Genomic DNA, 14,000 nt, shown 5'->3' with positions numbered 1-14,000 from the left:
AGGTTGCAAAATTGACAGTTTGCATGAGAGTTAGTGATATGATTAAATTCTAATCTAATAGGATGAAATATGAAGTAACGTTATTTATGAAACATAGGAACGAGTATTTTGATAGGCTACCAACAATCTACTCATGATTTGTTGTATTCAGTTCCCATTTTTCATCACAAGAATTGTACCAAAATTGGCATGCAATGCAACAGCTGCAGACACCAAAAGTGCACTGCTACTGAACTATTTGTGGTTCTAAGATATTTTATGTTAGATTAGTAAAGAATCAGAGTTAGTACTCTCCAGGGATAATCAGCAAACGACAAAAGTTGAAGGTTTGGGGATTTAACTCTATTTGCGAATAGCATTTTCTTTTTTATTTATTGTTTCTGGCAACTTTTTAAAATAAAAATACTACGTCTGGCTCAGTTTCACTGTGGTTCTTTGCAGGGCCTCATCACGGAGCACGCTCATTTATTTTTCAATACACAAGTTACGGAAAATACCAATTGGCCATTTCAAATCTGATTGGTCAAAAGGATTTGATTGTGCAGCTAACCCTGTTCTACTGAAGTTTAAATATTATGGTATTGCAGAACATGCCAGTACCTGGTTTTTGTCCTGTCTAACTAATATGATGCATTGTATCACATTAAGAAACCAAAAGAAATTGCACAATGAAGCAGCATCTTTAGATGTTGTAGTATGAGTGTCTCTTAGAAAAAATCATCTCCTTCTGTTTAATGTGTGTTTCCTAAATATAAATTTTTGTTGCAGCTGGACCTTTTCTCTCGGCCAAAGAAAGGTGGACGTGGCAATGGCAGCCACATCCCCCGGCCACATTCAGAGTCGGACTTCAATGAGATCGAGGAACAACATGCACAGTCTATTGAGGAGCTTGACGAAGAGACCCTCAACAAAAGATTTGAGGAAATGCTGGTAAGTAGTTTATTATTACATTGCTGTACAAAAAGAACATATTTACAAAAGAAGGAAATTATTAACCAAAATGTGAGGTATGCTTCTGTACAAACCTAGTCAAGCATCCAAGTAATGCTTTATTACTTCGTGTTTTCTGGATTTTAACACACATGACATGAATGGGGCTTTTCTACCATATGTCTAGGGGGGGTGGCATAACTGTAAGTATAGTTTAACTGGGTTGAGCTGCTGTGGGTTTAATGTTGTCATGAGTATTATTTATTCTGAAAATAAAGCACAGCATGCAACTCTGCACTGTTATGGGGCCATGATTGGCCACTGACCTCTCATTATGCTGGCCTTCCCTAACATATACCGGTTAGTAGGAAGTGGTCAGTGATCACTAATTGGGGTCCATTGACCAGGCAGAGCAATATCCAAAAGTAAACCACCAGTGCTCAGCAAAGTGTATGCTATAGCTACAGCTACAGCCAACTAACCACATTTATATACTTTGAAAGGAGCCACAAATGTGTAATCTGTCACAAATGAGATTGGTCACATTTGTGAAGCATCCAGCCTTCAGTTCTTGGGAAATTATCTTGTTCCGTGACTGTAAGATGTGGTTATGATAGTTCATTACCATATGCTGAGATGCCTCACAGGCAGAACAATAGGAACTGTTTCTTTTAATTTGTTTATTTGTTTGGGCAGGAGGACAGTTTCCAGACTTGTGAAGAAAATCTGCTTTAATCCACCTACTTAAATCTGGGAAGGATTATCCATATGTGATCAGTTGTTAGTGTTGCTTTGTTTGTGGAAGACTGTGGAGGAAGTGATCAACATCCACATTGTCTATTTATATCTTTAAATCTGAACAGTTCCTTAGTCACTTCCATGGTGGCTTCAAGAAGTATCATTCCAGTATTACCAACATTTCAATCTTTTGCTCATCCTCATCACTCAAAATAATGACACATCAGTGGAAACATAAATTACGAACCAGAAGTTGTGGACAGGGAAAAGAGGTTTTAAGTTTTTTGTACATTCCTTTTTATCCATTTATTCGTGTATATGAAGTCGTCTGAACTGAGAATTACGAGCTCTGCAAAGTTTAGGAGATGTACCAGTATTTCTGGACCAAATTTGTGATGTAAATCAGTGTGATTGTCATGTATCAGGGACTTAAAGACAAGGTCTCCAAAAGAACTTTCTGTTTCAAAAGAAAAAAGTATTTGCTGCCTGTTCTGGCTTTACTGAAATTAAGTGATTTTTGTCTTTGGATGGATGCCCTAAAACCATTACAGCAAATGTGCACATAATAGAGAGTGGGGAAGTGATGCAGAACTTTCCTCTCTTGCTTCAACAGCTGTCTGTTGTTCTGCAGGTATGTAAGAATCCAGGGAATTAGTAAGCTGATGTAGCAATCAATAAAGTTCAGAAGGAATGCAGTGTGATAAAACTGGTTATTTCCTAATGGCAATAATCTCATTGTCAAAGAAAGTTGTCATTAGTAACTAACAAAAAAAGCTGCAGTTAGTCACACTTGGTCTCTCCACTGGGACAGAGCTATTTGACTTTTACCGAATTGGACACTGTTTACTTAAATGTGCTTTTGTACTTTGGTTGGAGGATCCTTGTGACATAGGAACAATTGTAAATTATATTTTAACAGAATACACTTATTATTTTAACAAGAGAACAGCTGTTGATTTATAAATACAAGGTGAAATATATTCAGATTGCACCTTTTTGTGGAAACTTCTCTCAAATCAGTGTTTTCCATTGTGTGCATACTACTACTACTGAAATGTAGTTTTGTGAACTTTATAACATACCCAGCAGTTAAAACATTTTTGGTACTCAAAATCGGTGTACATAATTAGCTGAATTCATTTTAAAATCCCACTCAGTTTATTTTTTCAATTGCTGTCAGTTAGTATTCAACAAATGCCATGCCTGTTTTGTACAAAGCATTCTTGTAGTTAATGATCTGAATAAAAAATACTTTAATCTTTATTCTTATAGCTATGTGTGTCAGATATTTCATATACCCTTAACTGCTGCTCGCGTATTACATTACTATCTCAGTGATAGTGATGAAACAGCTGAATTTTACAGTGAAAAAGCTAAAGTCATCTACAACATGCATAAAAAGTTAGTTGAAATTAGTACAACTCATGTAAATGTGAATGTCGCATACCTATGTGGATCTGTACACTCCTTCCACCTTCCACCTTTCCATCAGAGATCTTGATATTCATAAAGCTGCTTTTCTTTTCTCCAAAGGCCTCTTTAATTTTCCTGTAGGCAGTATCTGTCTGTCCTTTAGTGATATATGTTTCTAAATCCTTACAGTTGTCCTCTAGCCATTCCTGCTGAGACACTTTGCACTTTCTGTCAGTCTCATTTTTTAGAGGTTTGTTTTCAGTTTTTCCTACTTCCTGTACGGCATTTTTAAATTGTTTCCATTCATAAATTAAATTCAACATATCCTTTGTTATTCAAGGATTTCTGGTAGGCTTTGCCTTTTTACCCATTTGATCATCTGCTGCTTTCACTATTTCATCTCTACTGTATTTCTTTCCCCTGTTCTTGTCAATCGTTGCCTAATACTCCCTCTCAAACTCTCAACAACCTCTGGTTCTTTGAACTTATCCAGATCCCATCTCCTTAATTTCCACCTTTTTTCCAATTCCCTCAGTTTTAACATGCAGTGCGTAACCAACAAATTGTGAACAGAGTCCACATCTGCCCCTGGAAATTTCTTACAGCTTAAAATCTGGTTTTGCAATCTCTGTCTTACCATCATATAATCAATCTGAAACCTTCCGGTGTCTCCAGATCTCTTCCTTATCTACAACCTTCTTTCCTGATTCCTAAACCTAGTGTTAACAAGGATTAAATTATGCTCTGTAGAGAATTGTACCAGACATCATTCTCTTTCATTTACTTCCACCAGTTCACATTCACCTACTATTTTTCATTATGTTCCTTTTCCTATTATTGAATTCAGCCCACCTATCAGTATTAAATTTTCATATCCCTTAACTGTTTGAATAATTAATTATAATTATCTATAAATGATTATTTTATTTGTAAATGTTATACATAAAGGTTTCAATAATGATATGGTGTTGGCTTTTAAATAGGGCAGTGAGAATTTAAACAACATTGGACACATGCACCACATTATTTAAATAATCTCCCATTATCAACAGAAATGTCATTGATTTGGTAGTAACATCAGCAGCTGGCCGAAGTGGCCGAGATGTTCTAGGCGCTACAGTCTGGAACTGCGTGGCACTACGGTTGCAGGTTTGAATCCTGCCTCGGGCATGGATGTGTGTGATGTCCTTAGGTTAGTTAGGGTTAAGTAGTTCTAAGTTCTAGGGGACTGATGACCTCAGAAGTTAGCACTCATAGTGCTCAGAGCCATTTGAAGCATTTTTTAACATCAGCACAAATCACAAGTGATATAACTTGTTTCATAATTTTCACGCAGCACAATCTTGTGATTGCATATTTTAGTGCCAAATTAGTGTTCAACGCGATCTAGAAAATCATAGCATTGTCACCAATTTGTTTTCTTATTTTTATTTTTTGCCGGTTTGTAACAGATTCATGCCATTAAATTGTAATTTCTGTTGCAGAATGATATGAACCTTACTGACGAAAAGAAAGAACCCCTCCGGAACCAACCGACCGTCAAAAAGAAGAAAATGCTCATCATGCATTCTAAAGGCTTAAATCAGGTATTTCTCCAAATGCTACTTGTATATGTCTCCTAATATCAAATCAATATAAGCACATAATGATATTCTGCATATTCTGTGACCATTGTAATACATGTGATAGATTCTACCTATAGCTTTTCAAAAGTTTCCGCGTCACAATGTTCATTTAACAAATGAAGCCTCAGTGTAATGGCACCAGTGCTCCCAAACATTACCTTGAATTTATTGCATGTATGCTGCAAAAGTGTGGATTATCAGAACAGCTGCCACACAAATTTTTCATAGTTTTTAAGAATGGGGGGAAAAAGCACAGGAAGTCAAGTCTTACATGATTGGTTACTTTGATATTTGCAGAGTCATAATGGTGGGACGAGAAGTTCTCAAGTTCATTGTTTTATCTTTCTCACCAATATTTCATAGCAAACTTGAGCACAGATACTGCTGTATGTCAACCTTTATAGGAATTCTGTAATATAATAAGAATGCTGTTGCACATTGCCAATATAGTCTGTCTGCAAACTGAAGAGCAAGCAGGCAGGTCCCCACCTCCCTACCTCACTACACTGCAAGGAAAACCTACAGGCTGTTTCTTGAGTTGTACTGATTCTTCCATAGTCTGCCTTTTGCATCTGTAGTGAAAAAGAGTGTAAAATATCCAGTGTTTATTTTCCCATTAATGTGTTGATACTATATGGAAAACAAAAATAATATAACACATGTAAAAAACATACATCAACAGAATCTATGTATATCTCCACACTCTGCACTGCAGTGCATGACAGGAAACTATTGTTAGCCATCCTGTACAGCATTTGTTGCATTCTCCTGAGAAAGCAGTTGTAGCATTCCTCTGAGAAAGGCCACATCTGCCATCCCAAGTGCTGCTTGCTCTTCAGTTGACAGACAGATTGCGACAAACACATTGCCACCATCTTTCTTCTAAGAACTGTGGAATCTTCACTTTTGTATATAACTATTAGACGGTTCACTTATGTTTCATTTCCAGGTCTTACTGGAAGTATCTAACTGTTGTCACCAGTGATGTCTTGCATTGGTCTTTAGTTCCCTTGATAGCCAGGTTCTGCCGTTTGTCAACCACTTTAAAATATTGTTTCCTAATGTAACATGGAGCAATTACGCAAATGATTTTTGTACAGTGAATGTGCTTTGGCTGATGCAGTTGTGCTAGCTACATGCCAATCTGAGCACTGCATCACCACCACCTAATGTGTCTGCCTGTGCTAAGTAGACTGTGTTTGGGCTTCTGCCTGGGTTGGTGTTACCCCAGCAGCCTGCCTCGCCCCGTGCTGAATGTTCTGGAGTGCTTTCTGTAATCTTTCCATCTGTTCCTCTAAGATTTGCTACTACTGAGACAAATGTTGTAGGTGTAAAAATTAATTTTTATTTTTGTGGCTACTCTGCATATTCAGTTTTTGCAAATCTACAGAGATATAAAGATGGCTTTTCCTGCAATAGTCTGTGATCTGATTTTGGAAACCCGTACCAAAAGTTGTGCTGCATTCAATATGCACCCACTGTTCAGTGTTCCTTCTTAGCTACAAATCCATAATACTGCTACATTGCATATATTCTTCACTCTGCTCAATAAACAAATTCAGATTTAGTTAACAGAATATTTTTTAATTGAAGACTGTTGGTTACTTTCAGCTGACATGCAGATTCATTGCTTGTGAGAGATGATAGTTATCAGTGATATTACTTTTGTAAATGTTGCTACTATGTCACCACCTTTTACTGAATTGTGGAACTCAGTTTCTGTTGTTGTTCCTGTATAAATTATGAAATGTAAGATCCAGTCAGTTTGACAGTCACAAATCACAATTCTTTTTATTCCAGAAGCATGTCTGTTTTGATAAAATGAATTGTTTCAATTATAAATGTCCTTTGAGTTACAACAGACCTAACGCAGAGTTTCTGGTGTGGATTAAATGCACAGTGGAATGCCTGCCAACGGGGTTGGGTGATGGTTGAAGTTATCACTGTAACGTGTAGATGTCTAATAATACTATTATTGCTGGCCCCTGTTTTGCTCACAACCGAGGTAGATTCTTCCTACACATCAGTCAGGGGCCTGAAGACGGTCTAGTAAAATGCTGAAACTGGTTGCTAAGCTTGGAAATTTGATTGCTGAAAGGTGTTTAATTTGACACCCTCTATCGAACAGCTGAGACCCGCAACAGTCTCTAAAAAGATGGACATACGGAGATATACCTGCTGGCATAGATGACTTAGGACTGTTGCTTTCAGGATCTGTGGCAGAGTTGGCAGACTTACTGCAGCCACAACCGTGTGTGTGTGTGTGTGTGTGTGTGTGTGTGTGTGTGTGTGTGTGTCAGTTTCCTTGTTAGTATTGCATAGAGGTCTGACTGCTGTTATAGTGTCTGTCTAATATAACAGATGTTTAGAGGTGTGCTTTATTTATTTATTTTTGCAATATTTTGTTTGATTATCCTTTCTTTGAGAGCAACCATTTCACTGGGATTGGCTGAAACCCATTCTCCAAGGTTCTTTTGCTATGCTTGGTGGAGCTGACTCTTATTGTTCTAGGGGTGTCTTCAATATTAAATGATTTCAGTCTTTCGAATGTTGATAAATATACCTGTTTTCTCTGCTGTTACATGCAGTGATTGGATTTGCATAGAAGCTTCTTACATGTCATTTACCAGTAAAGTCAGGTCATCAGCAAAGACAGGCATGGGAACTAGATTGTCTGTCTGTTTTGCTCCTCATATAATAAGTGATGAAAACAACACTGATGCCACTCATGATGATAAAATGTGAAGTGAAGTCAAATGCTGCAAAATGAGATTATGACAGACAGAGTACACGAAACAACTTAGTGGCCAGAACTGTGAAAGCCTATTGAAATATGGGGCAGTACCGTGGTACCTGAGTTGTGACTCATCGATACTTGTCACTGGCACTTGGGGGGGTCAGCAAGGAGTCTGGTTTAACTTGTCAATTGCACCCAGAGACTGTGGTTAAATTCGTCAACATCACCTGGAGAGCAGCAGAGCGTGTCATGTTAACTTGCCAATAGTAGTCAAAGGATTAACTCTACACTGAACAAAAAAAAATATTTTGATCAAGGGAGGTACAGCCACATTTAAATTCAGCCTTGCATTTCATAACTGTTGTAACTTGAGAAGCAAAAACTTTATAATTCCAGCTTTGAATGAACTTCAGTTGGTGGTAAATCACTGAAAACAAATAATTTTATGGTAGCACAATATCCCACTTATCAGTTACACAAATGCTAATACTTTCAAGAAGTCATGTAAACAAAACTATTATCTAGTTGAAGTCATCACTTGACTTTCGCTACATTGCAACATAACAATAATAAACTGTAGCAGAAATCAACAGGTTTTGTGTGCCATGCTGAGAACGTTTCATCGTGTCCTTGTAGTATGTCTACTTGAAAATCTATCTACAGTGAAGACAGGATAACAAAAAACTGACATTGTGAAGAATGAAATTTTGCCAGGCTTATAGTGCAGAATTCATTTTTATTTCAGACATATTTTTTTCATAAATTTTGAACTTGTGAATATAGATTAAAAATAATGCAATACTGCTTGCTTCTTCAGTACTGCAGGCTGTTTCTACCTCCCATATAATATGTTGGTGGCTAAGTAATCAGCAGCCTGAGGTGTTCTTACAAACACATGAAATGGTGCAGATGAAGTTGGGAGAAGAGGCATGAACTAATTTAGTTCCTGAATTAACCTAATCTTCATAAAATCTTTAGAATACGTAAATGATAACACGGAAGGTTCCGTAATAATTTGTTTTGTTTCATTCAGTGCTTTCTAGTAATTACTTGAGGTGTCAATTTTCATGATGAAAGGTACTCTGCAGCTTGTACACTATAAGAATTTGTGTTATTTTATTATTAGTATTACTTTCATTATAAAAGAATACAGTGTGTTATGTGAGGAAATGTTCCTATACCAGAACTGAATCCAGTGAAAGAAACTTTAAGAGCACTAGCTTCAAGGATTTTAATTTTTACCAGTTATTATAAATTGTTTGGAAACTCCAAATGTTTTACAGTAGCAGATGTTGATTTTTTTTTTGTTTTGTTTCTTTTCTTTACCAGGAAACCCGCAGCAGGTTTGACAAGCCAGCAGATTATATTGCGTACCTGTATTCTCCAGATCTCAGTGTCAACAAGAAGTACAACTGTATAGAATCTTTACGTATTGCTCTCACCAATAATCCTCTTAGTTGGGTACAAGAGTTTGGAAATGAAGGCCTCACACTCTTGCTGCAAAACTTGAATGACTGTTATCGAAAGTAAGTTGCAGCCTTTGACATTAATTGCATATCTTTTAAAAATGTTGAAATGGTTCAAGGTTTAATGTTGTATTTCTTCCTCTGTTTATGTGCAATCCCCCGATTCGGCTTCCGGTGAGTAGATCAAGAATTGTGTGTGCTGCCTTAAAATTTTTATAATTGCTTGCCTGTTTTAGTGCTACTTTCTGTCTTTAATGTTGTGTTGTTTAATATGTGTAATCTTGGTGCTGGGAGGATTATAAACTTAAGATAGCACTTCGATGCAAAAATCTTGCTTTTTGAACCATTGCTGATAAACTTATGCAGCTTAAATTTACACGTAAGTGCATCTGAAAGTAAATGTTACTATCATTGAAAAAATGTGCAGGACAACTCTCCAAGCTATGAATTTTAAAGAATAGTAGGATATCTATCCCCACTGCAGAGTTCCACATCTGCATGTGTGTGTATACTCCACAAGCCACTGACAGTGCATTACGGAGGGTACTTTGCTCTAATGTTAATGAATTTTTGCACTGTTCTAGTTTTGTGTGGAGCAAGAGAGAATGACTTTCTGTATGCTTCTATACATGTCCTAATCTCTCTCATCTTATTCTCATGATCTCCACGAGAGCTGTACAATGGTGACAGTAGAATGGTCACACAGCCTTCCTCAAATACAGTTTCTGTAAATTTACCCAACAGAGCTGTATGAGAACTAAGTCATCTTTCTTCCAAAGATTCACATTTAAGTTCTATGAGCAGCTCTTTTACACTGTCCTACAGGCTGTACCGATGTGTTTTCAGATTCATTCATTGTCCTTCATTGTGCCTATTTAATGAGGATTCCAGCCGCCGAAGCAGCTCTCTAGACTTTGTAAAACTAGTGTCTTGTATGCAGTTTCCTTTGTAGGTGCATTGCCCTTTCCCTAAACCCTTACAACAAATTTAGGTCTTCCATTTGCCTTCCCTAGTACTGATTTTACTCGTTAGTCCCTTTTCAAATCACTTTTTAATGTCATCTTTAAATACTTTCATGATTTGACATGCTCTAGATATTCACCACTCATATTACAAAGAGACTGCTTACACTATGTCTGTTTGTCTTGTAGAGTATTGCTGCCTGGTATGGAATGCTTTTCAGAGAGGATTTCAGAAAACATTGAAAAAGTTTATAGAAGGGCAGTTTGTTTTGCGTCATCATGAAATGAGGAGAGAGTGTCACAAATATGTTGAGCAAGCTGGGGTGCACCACCTCACTGGGGGGAGGATGTTGTGATGAGAGGTTTTCACGAAATTTTGATCATCAAATTTCTGTTCTGAATGCCAAAGCACTGCGCAGAGAGAAAGGACCATTATGATGAAATAAGAGAAATCGGAGCTGGCATGGAAAGATTCCAGTGTTACTTTCTCACATGCTGTTTGAGAGTGGAATTGTAGAGAAATAATCTTAGTAATACTATGACCCCTCTGTTAAAAGCTTAAATTGGATTCCTTCTCTCTCCATTATCAGCATTATCTCTCTATATCAACATTTGAAGAATGCTGGCATTCACTTCATCAAGTGTAAGTTGAGTCTAATTTTATTAAGATTGTTGATCAACTGTTGTCTACTGTAGTGACACTGACCCTGCCCAATAAATCATTTGTGTATATTGTCAACATCGGAGGCCATCTTACCCTCCTTTGGGGCGCACCTGACATTTCTTCAGTTTCCATTGGACATTCGCCGTACAGTATAACAGACTGGATTTTATTCATCAAATATTTACTGATTTGATCACATTCTTGTGAAAACTTTCTATTGATTAGTAGATGATGATGTGTATTCATCAAATACCTTTTGTAAGTGTAGGAAGACAATATGTACCTTTTCTGTTCCCCTACACCTAGTTTTTGTAAGATGTCATTTATATGTAATCTTCAGTGATGGAATTAAACAATGGAAAATTCAGGATGGAATAATTACACTATTATGAAAAGGATAGATTACTACTCTCCATATAGTGAAGATGCTGAGTCATAGATAGGCACAACTGAAAGACAGCCAGAAAGTCCTTCATCAGAATCACACAACATACACACAACACACACAAACTCTCACAAAAACACACCTCACACACACATGACCACAATCTCTGGCTGCTTACCCCGAGGTTGTGTGCTTTTAGTGTGTGTGTGTGTGTGTGTGTGTGTGTGTGTGTGTGTGTGTGTGTGTGTGTGTGGTGTTTGATTTCGATGAAGGCCTTTTTGGTGAAAGCTTACTTGTTTGTCTTTTCATTGTGCCTGTCTGCGCTATATAGCAAGTAGTAATCCATCCTTCTCATAATTCAGTGATGAAATTCCTAGTTGTGAAATGAAACACAAAGATTTTGACAATGCATTAGGAAAGACATTTCTCTGTTAGTGTTTATGATATCACAGTGTGAGTGTTCTCTTCCTGGAGAAACAAAAACTTCATGATTCCCCATAATTCCAGACATGTAATTTGGTTGTACACCATCTGCCACATGCTCTATCTGAAATTAAAGATAGTTGCTAGAGTTTGAAACATATGATACTGGTAAAGTTATATAACAAGTTTCCGTGTGGTAACAAAATCATTTTTCAGTTCCAGCTGGGGAACTTTTCAATCTCCTTTTGTAAAAGTAGGTGAGACCCAGACACCTCACTAGTTGTTAGAGTGATTACAAATGTTTTTCAGATGTTCATAAATCAGTGCATTAACTTAAACAATGTATGCAATTGCTACTCAAAATGCTCCCCTTCTTGGGAAAGATTTTGTAAATATTTGTGCCGTACTCCGTATATGAAGCCACTGACAATTTCACATTGTAAGTTGCACATCTCTTTTGTAATGAACTTTCCTCACACTTTAATCCTGTGCAAGACTGTGTGTGGAATCAAGGGTTTTGCCTTTTGCAAGCAACGTTATACCTGCTGAGTCACTCAGCAAGGCCAGTGTAACTTCTAATGTACCTACAGATCTCTTCTGTGCAACAGAGAAAAAACTGCATTCTAAAACAAACCTCTGCAGTTGCCATGTTATTTACTGCGGCAACCTTTCTGCCATGGTTGCTACACCACCTGAGTATACAAAGGAGTGTTGTTTGTGGCATTGATGATTAGGTAGAGAAGTAGTGATGAATCTCTGAGTCGGATTTTGTGACACACTCATATGACAAAAATTTATCTGCAAAAGACAAAGCTAAAGTCCAAGTGTGCCACTTGGCTTTAATTTGTCATGAAGTTTCATATAAGCATGTGCTCCGCTGTAGAATTAAGAATCTGTTGTGGACCATATCATGAGCTTCACATCAACATCTTCTGCCCTTTCTTGTCACCTTTATCTTATCTGTAGGAACACTGTCTATATCCATGCCTGATCATTCTGACGTTCAAGGGGACCACATGTCTATATCCATGCCTGATCATTCTGACGTTCAAGGGGACCATACAGCAATCAGATTTGTATAATTTTTAATATTAAGGTATGTGAAGTTCAGAAATAAAATGTCAATCATCCAAAGCATTTTGCTGCAACTCAAAACTTCTCATGAAAACTGACTTTGAAGTTCTCAGAGCAACTTTTAATTCACTAAAGATAGGACGATTTTCTACAGGCTGTAGGCCCTAATGGAATTCTCCAGGGCAGTTCAATTATCACTTTGGTCTATTTTCTTTTTCTTTTTTCCCCTTCTCTCTCCCATTCAACTTGATTACGTATATCATTCAAATATAAAATTCATCAAATACATAATAATTAAATCATATATAATTCTCATTGTTTATGAACATTGCAAGTAAGCTGAGGTGGGAAATGTGGTACTAAACAGAGCACCTCTTTACAGAGAGTTAATGGTACTTTTCGCCTTAATTTTTACATATTTTGTAGTATACACATTATTATTAGCTGAAGACGTTGACGACAGTTGACAAAACATATGTCCTATGCTACTAGCCCAATGCTTACACTAGTAGAATTACCTGTACAGTGGGACACTGCTACTTGGGAACAAAAGTTTTTGAGGTATTCTACAGTGGTTGAAAGGGATATGGCGTCTTTTGGAAGGGATGGATGTGGCTGCAGTAGCATTGCAGCATTCGTTGCCAGAGCAGCAAATAGTGTTTTGTGGTTGTTGCATGTGAAAATCTTTTAGTATGACATAAGAAAATAATATTGTAATGTCCTACAGGAACTACGACAACTTGCCTAGTCCTTCAAAGACACAAGGTGATCTTGAAAATTTATCATAGAGTGAAGTTTCAAGATTATGCTTGTGTATTATGAGCACATCCTCACAGAAAGTAATCTTGTTGAACCAGCACTATCGTCAGAAATTCTTGAAGAAGAAATGCTAGTTGTTCCATAATACTACTCCACTTTGCACCAAAAAAAAGTAACACATGGAGAGTTAATAATGTTTTCATAAAAGTGCTAATTAGATATAATGTAATTGGATAGATAAAAAATCTACTGTCTTTACTCGAATTTAAGCCGCACTCGAATCTAAGCCAGACCTGAAAAATGAGATTCAAAAATCGAGGAAAAAAGAAATTTCCCGAATCTACGCCGCACCAGAAATCTGAGACGCGAAATTCAAGGGGAGATAGAAGTTTTAGGCCGCACCTCTAAATCGAAACAAAGTTGGTCCATTGTAATATGAGACACAATTTAGGTCAAATGAATGACGATACAGCTATAGTAGTTTGGTTCGAGTCGTAAGCTTAGCAGTTAAGCTTTACCAGGTAGCCATTGCTATTCGTCAGGCGCTGCATCCATATTTATACGGGTACCCTTCCTTTTTCACGTGCTTCGTCTGGTTTGAATTGATTGCTTATTTTTCTTTGATCTGATAAGTGTCGTTGTCTTTGTTATAGGTGTTCACATCACTCTTAAGCTGAAAATGCATTACTGTACTGTGTCATGCATTGTTTGTCGCATTCTGATAATGAGTGTTTACGACCTGTTGCCGCTCGCGGCATGGCTTGATTTTGTGCACGCTACCGCCACTTACAATTTAAAAAAAAAAAAAAAAAAAGAGAGAGAGA

The 14,000-nt window shown here is 37.2% G+C and overlaps 1 protein-coding gene across 4 annotated transcripts in view; it reads left to right on the top strand.

The window, feature by feature from the left end:
- Positions 1-14,000, top strand: part of LOC126419916 (protein diaphanous) — a 361,964-nt gene that overhangs the window by 280,856 nt on the left and 67,108 nt on the right. For all 4 annotated transcript variants that reach the window (XM_050087194.1, XM_050087195.1, XM_050087196.1 and 1 more), the window contains exons 2-4: positions 769-930; positions 4,566-4,667; positions 8,773-8,969. In XM_050087194.1, the coding sequence (XP_049943151.1) occupies positions 769-930; positions 4,566-4,667; positions 8,773-8,969 (461 nt within the window). The remainder of the gene's footprint in view (positions 1-768; positions 931-4,565; positions 4,668-8,772; positions 8,970-14,000) is intronic.

This window comes from Schistocerca serialis, chromosome 9, assembly GCF_023864345.2.
Source record: "Schistocerca serialis cubense isolate TAMUIC-IGC-003099 chromosome 9, iqSchSeri2.2, whole genome shotgun sequence".
NCBI classification, from domain to species: domain Eukaryota; kingdom Metazoa; phylum Arthropoda; class Insecta; order Orthoptera; family Acrididae; genus Schistocerca; species Schistocerca serialis.
Note: the sequence above shows the minus strand (reverse complement) of the source record. Positions and strands in the feature narration are given on the sequence as shown.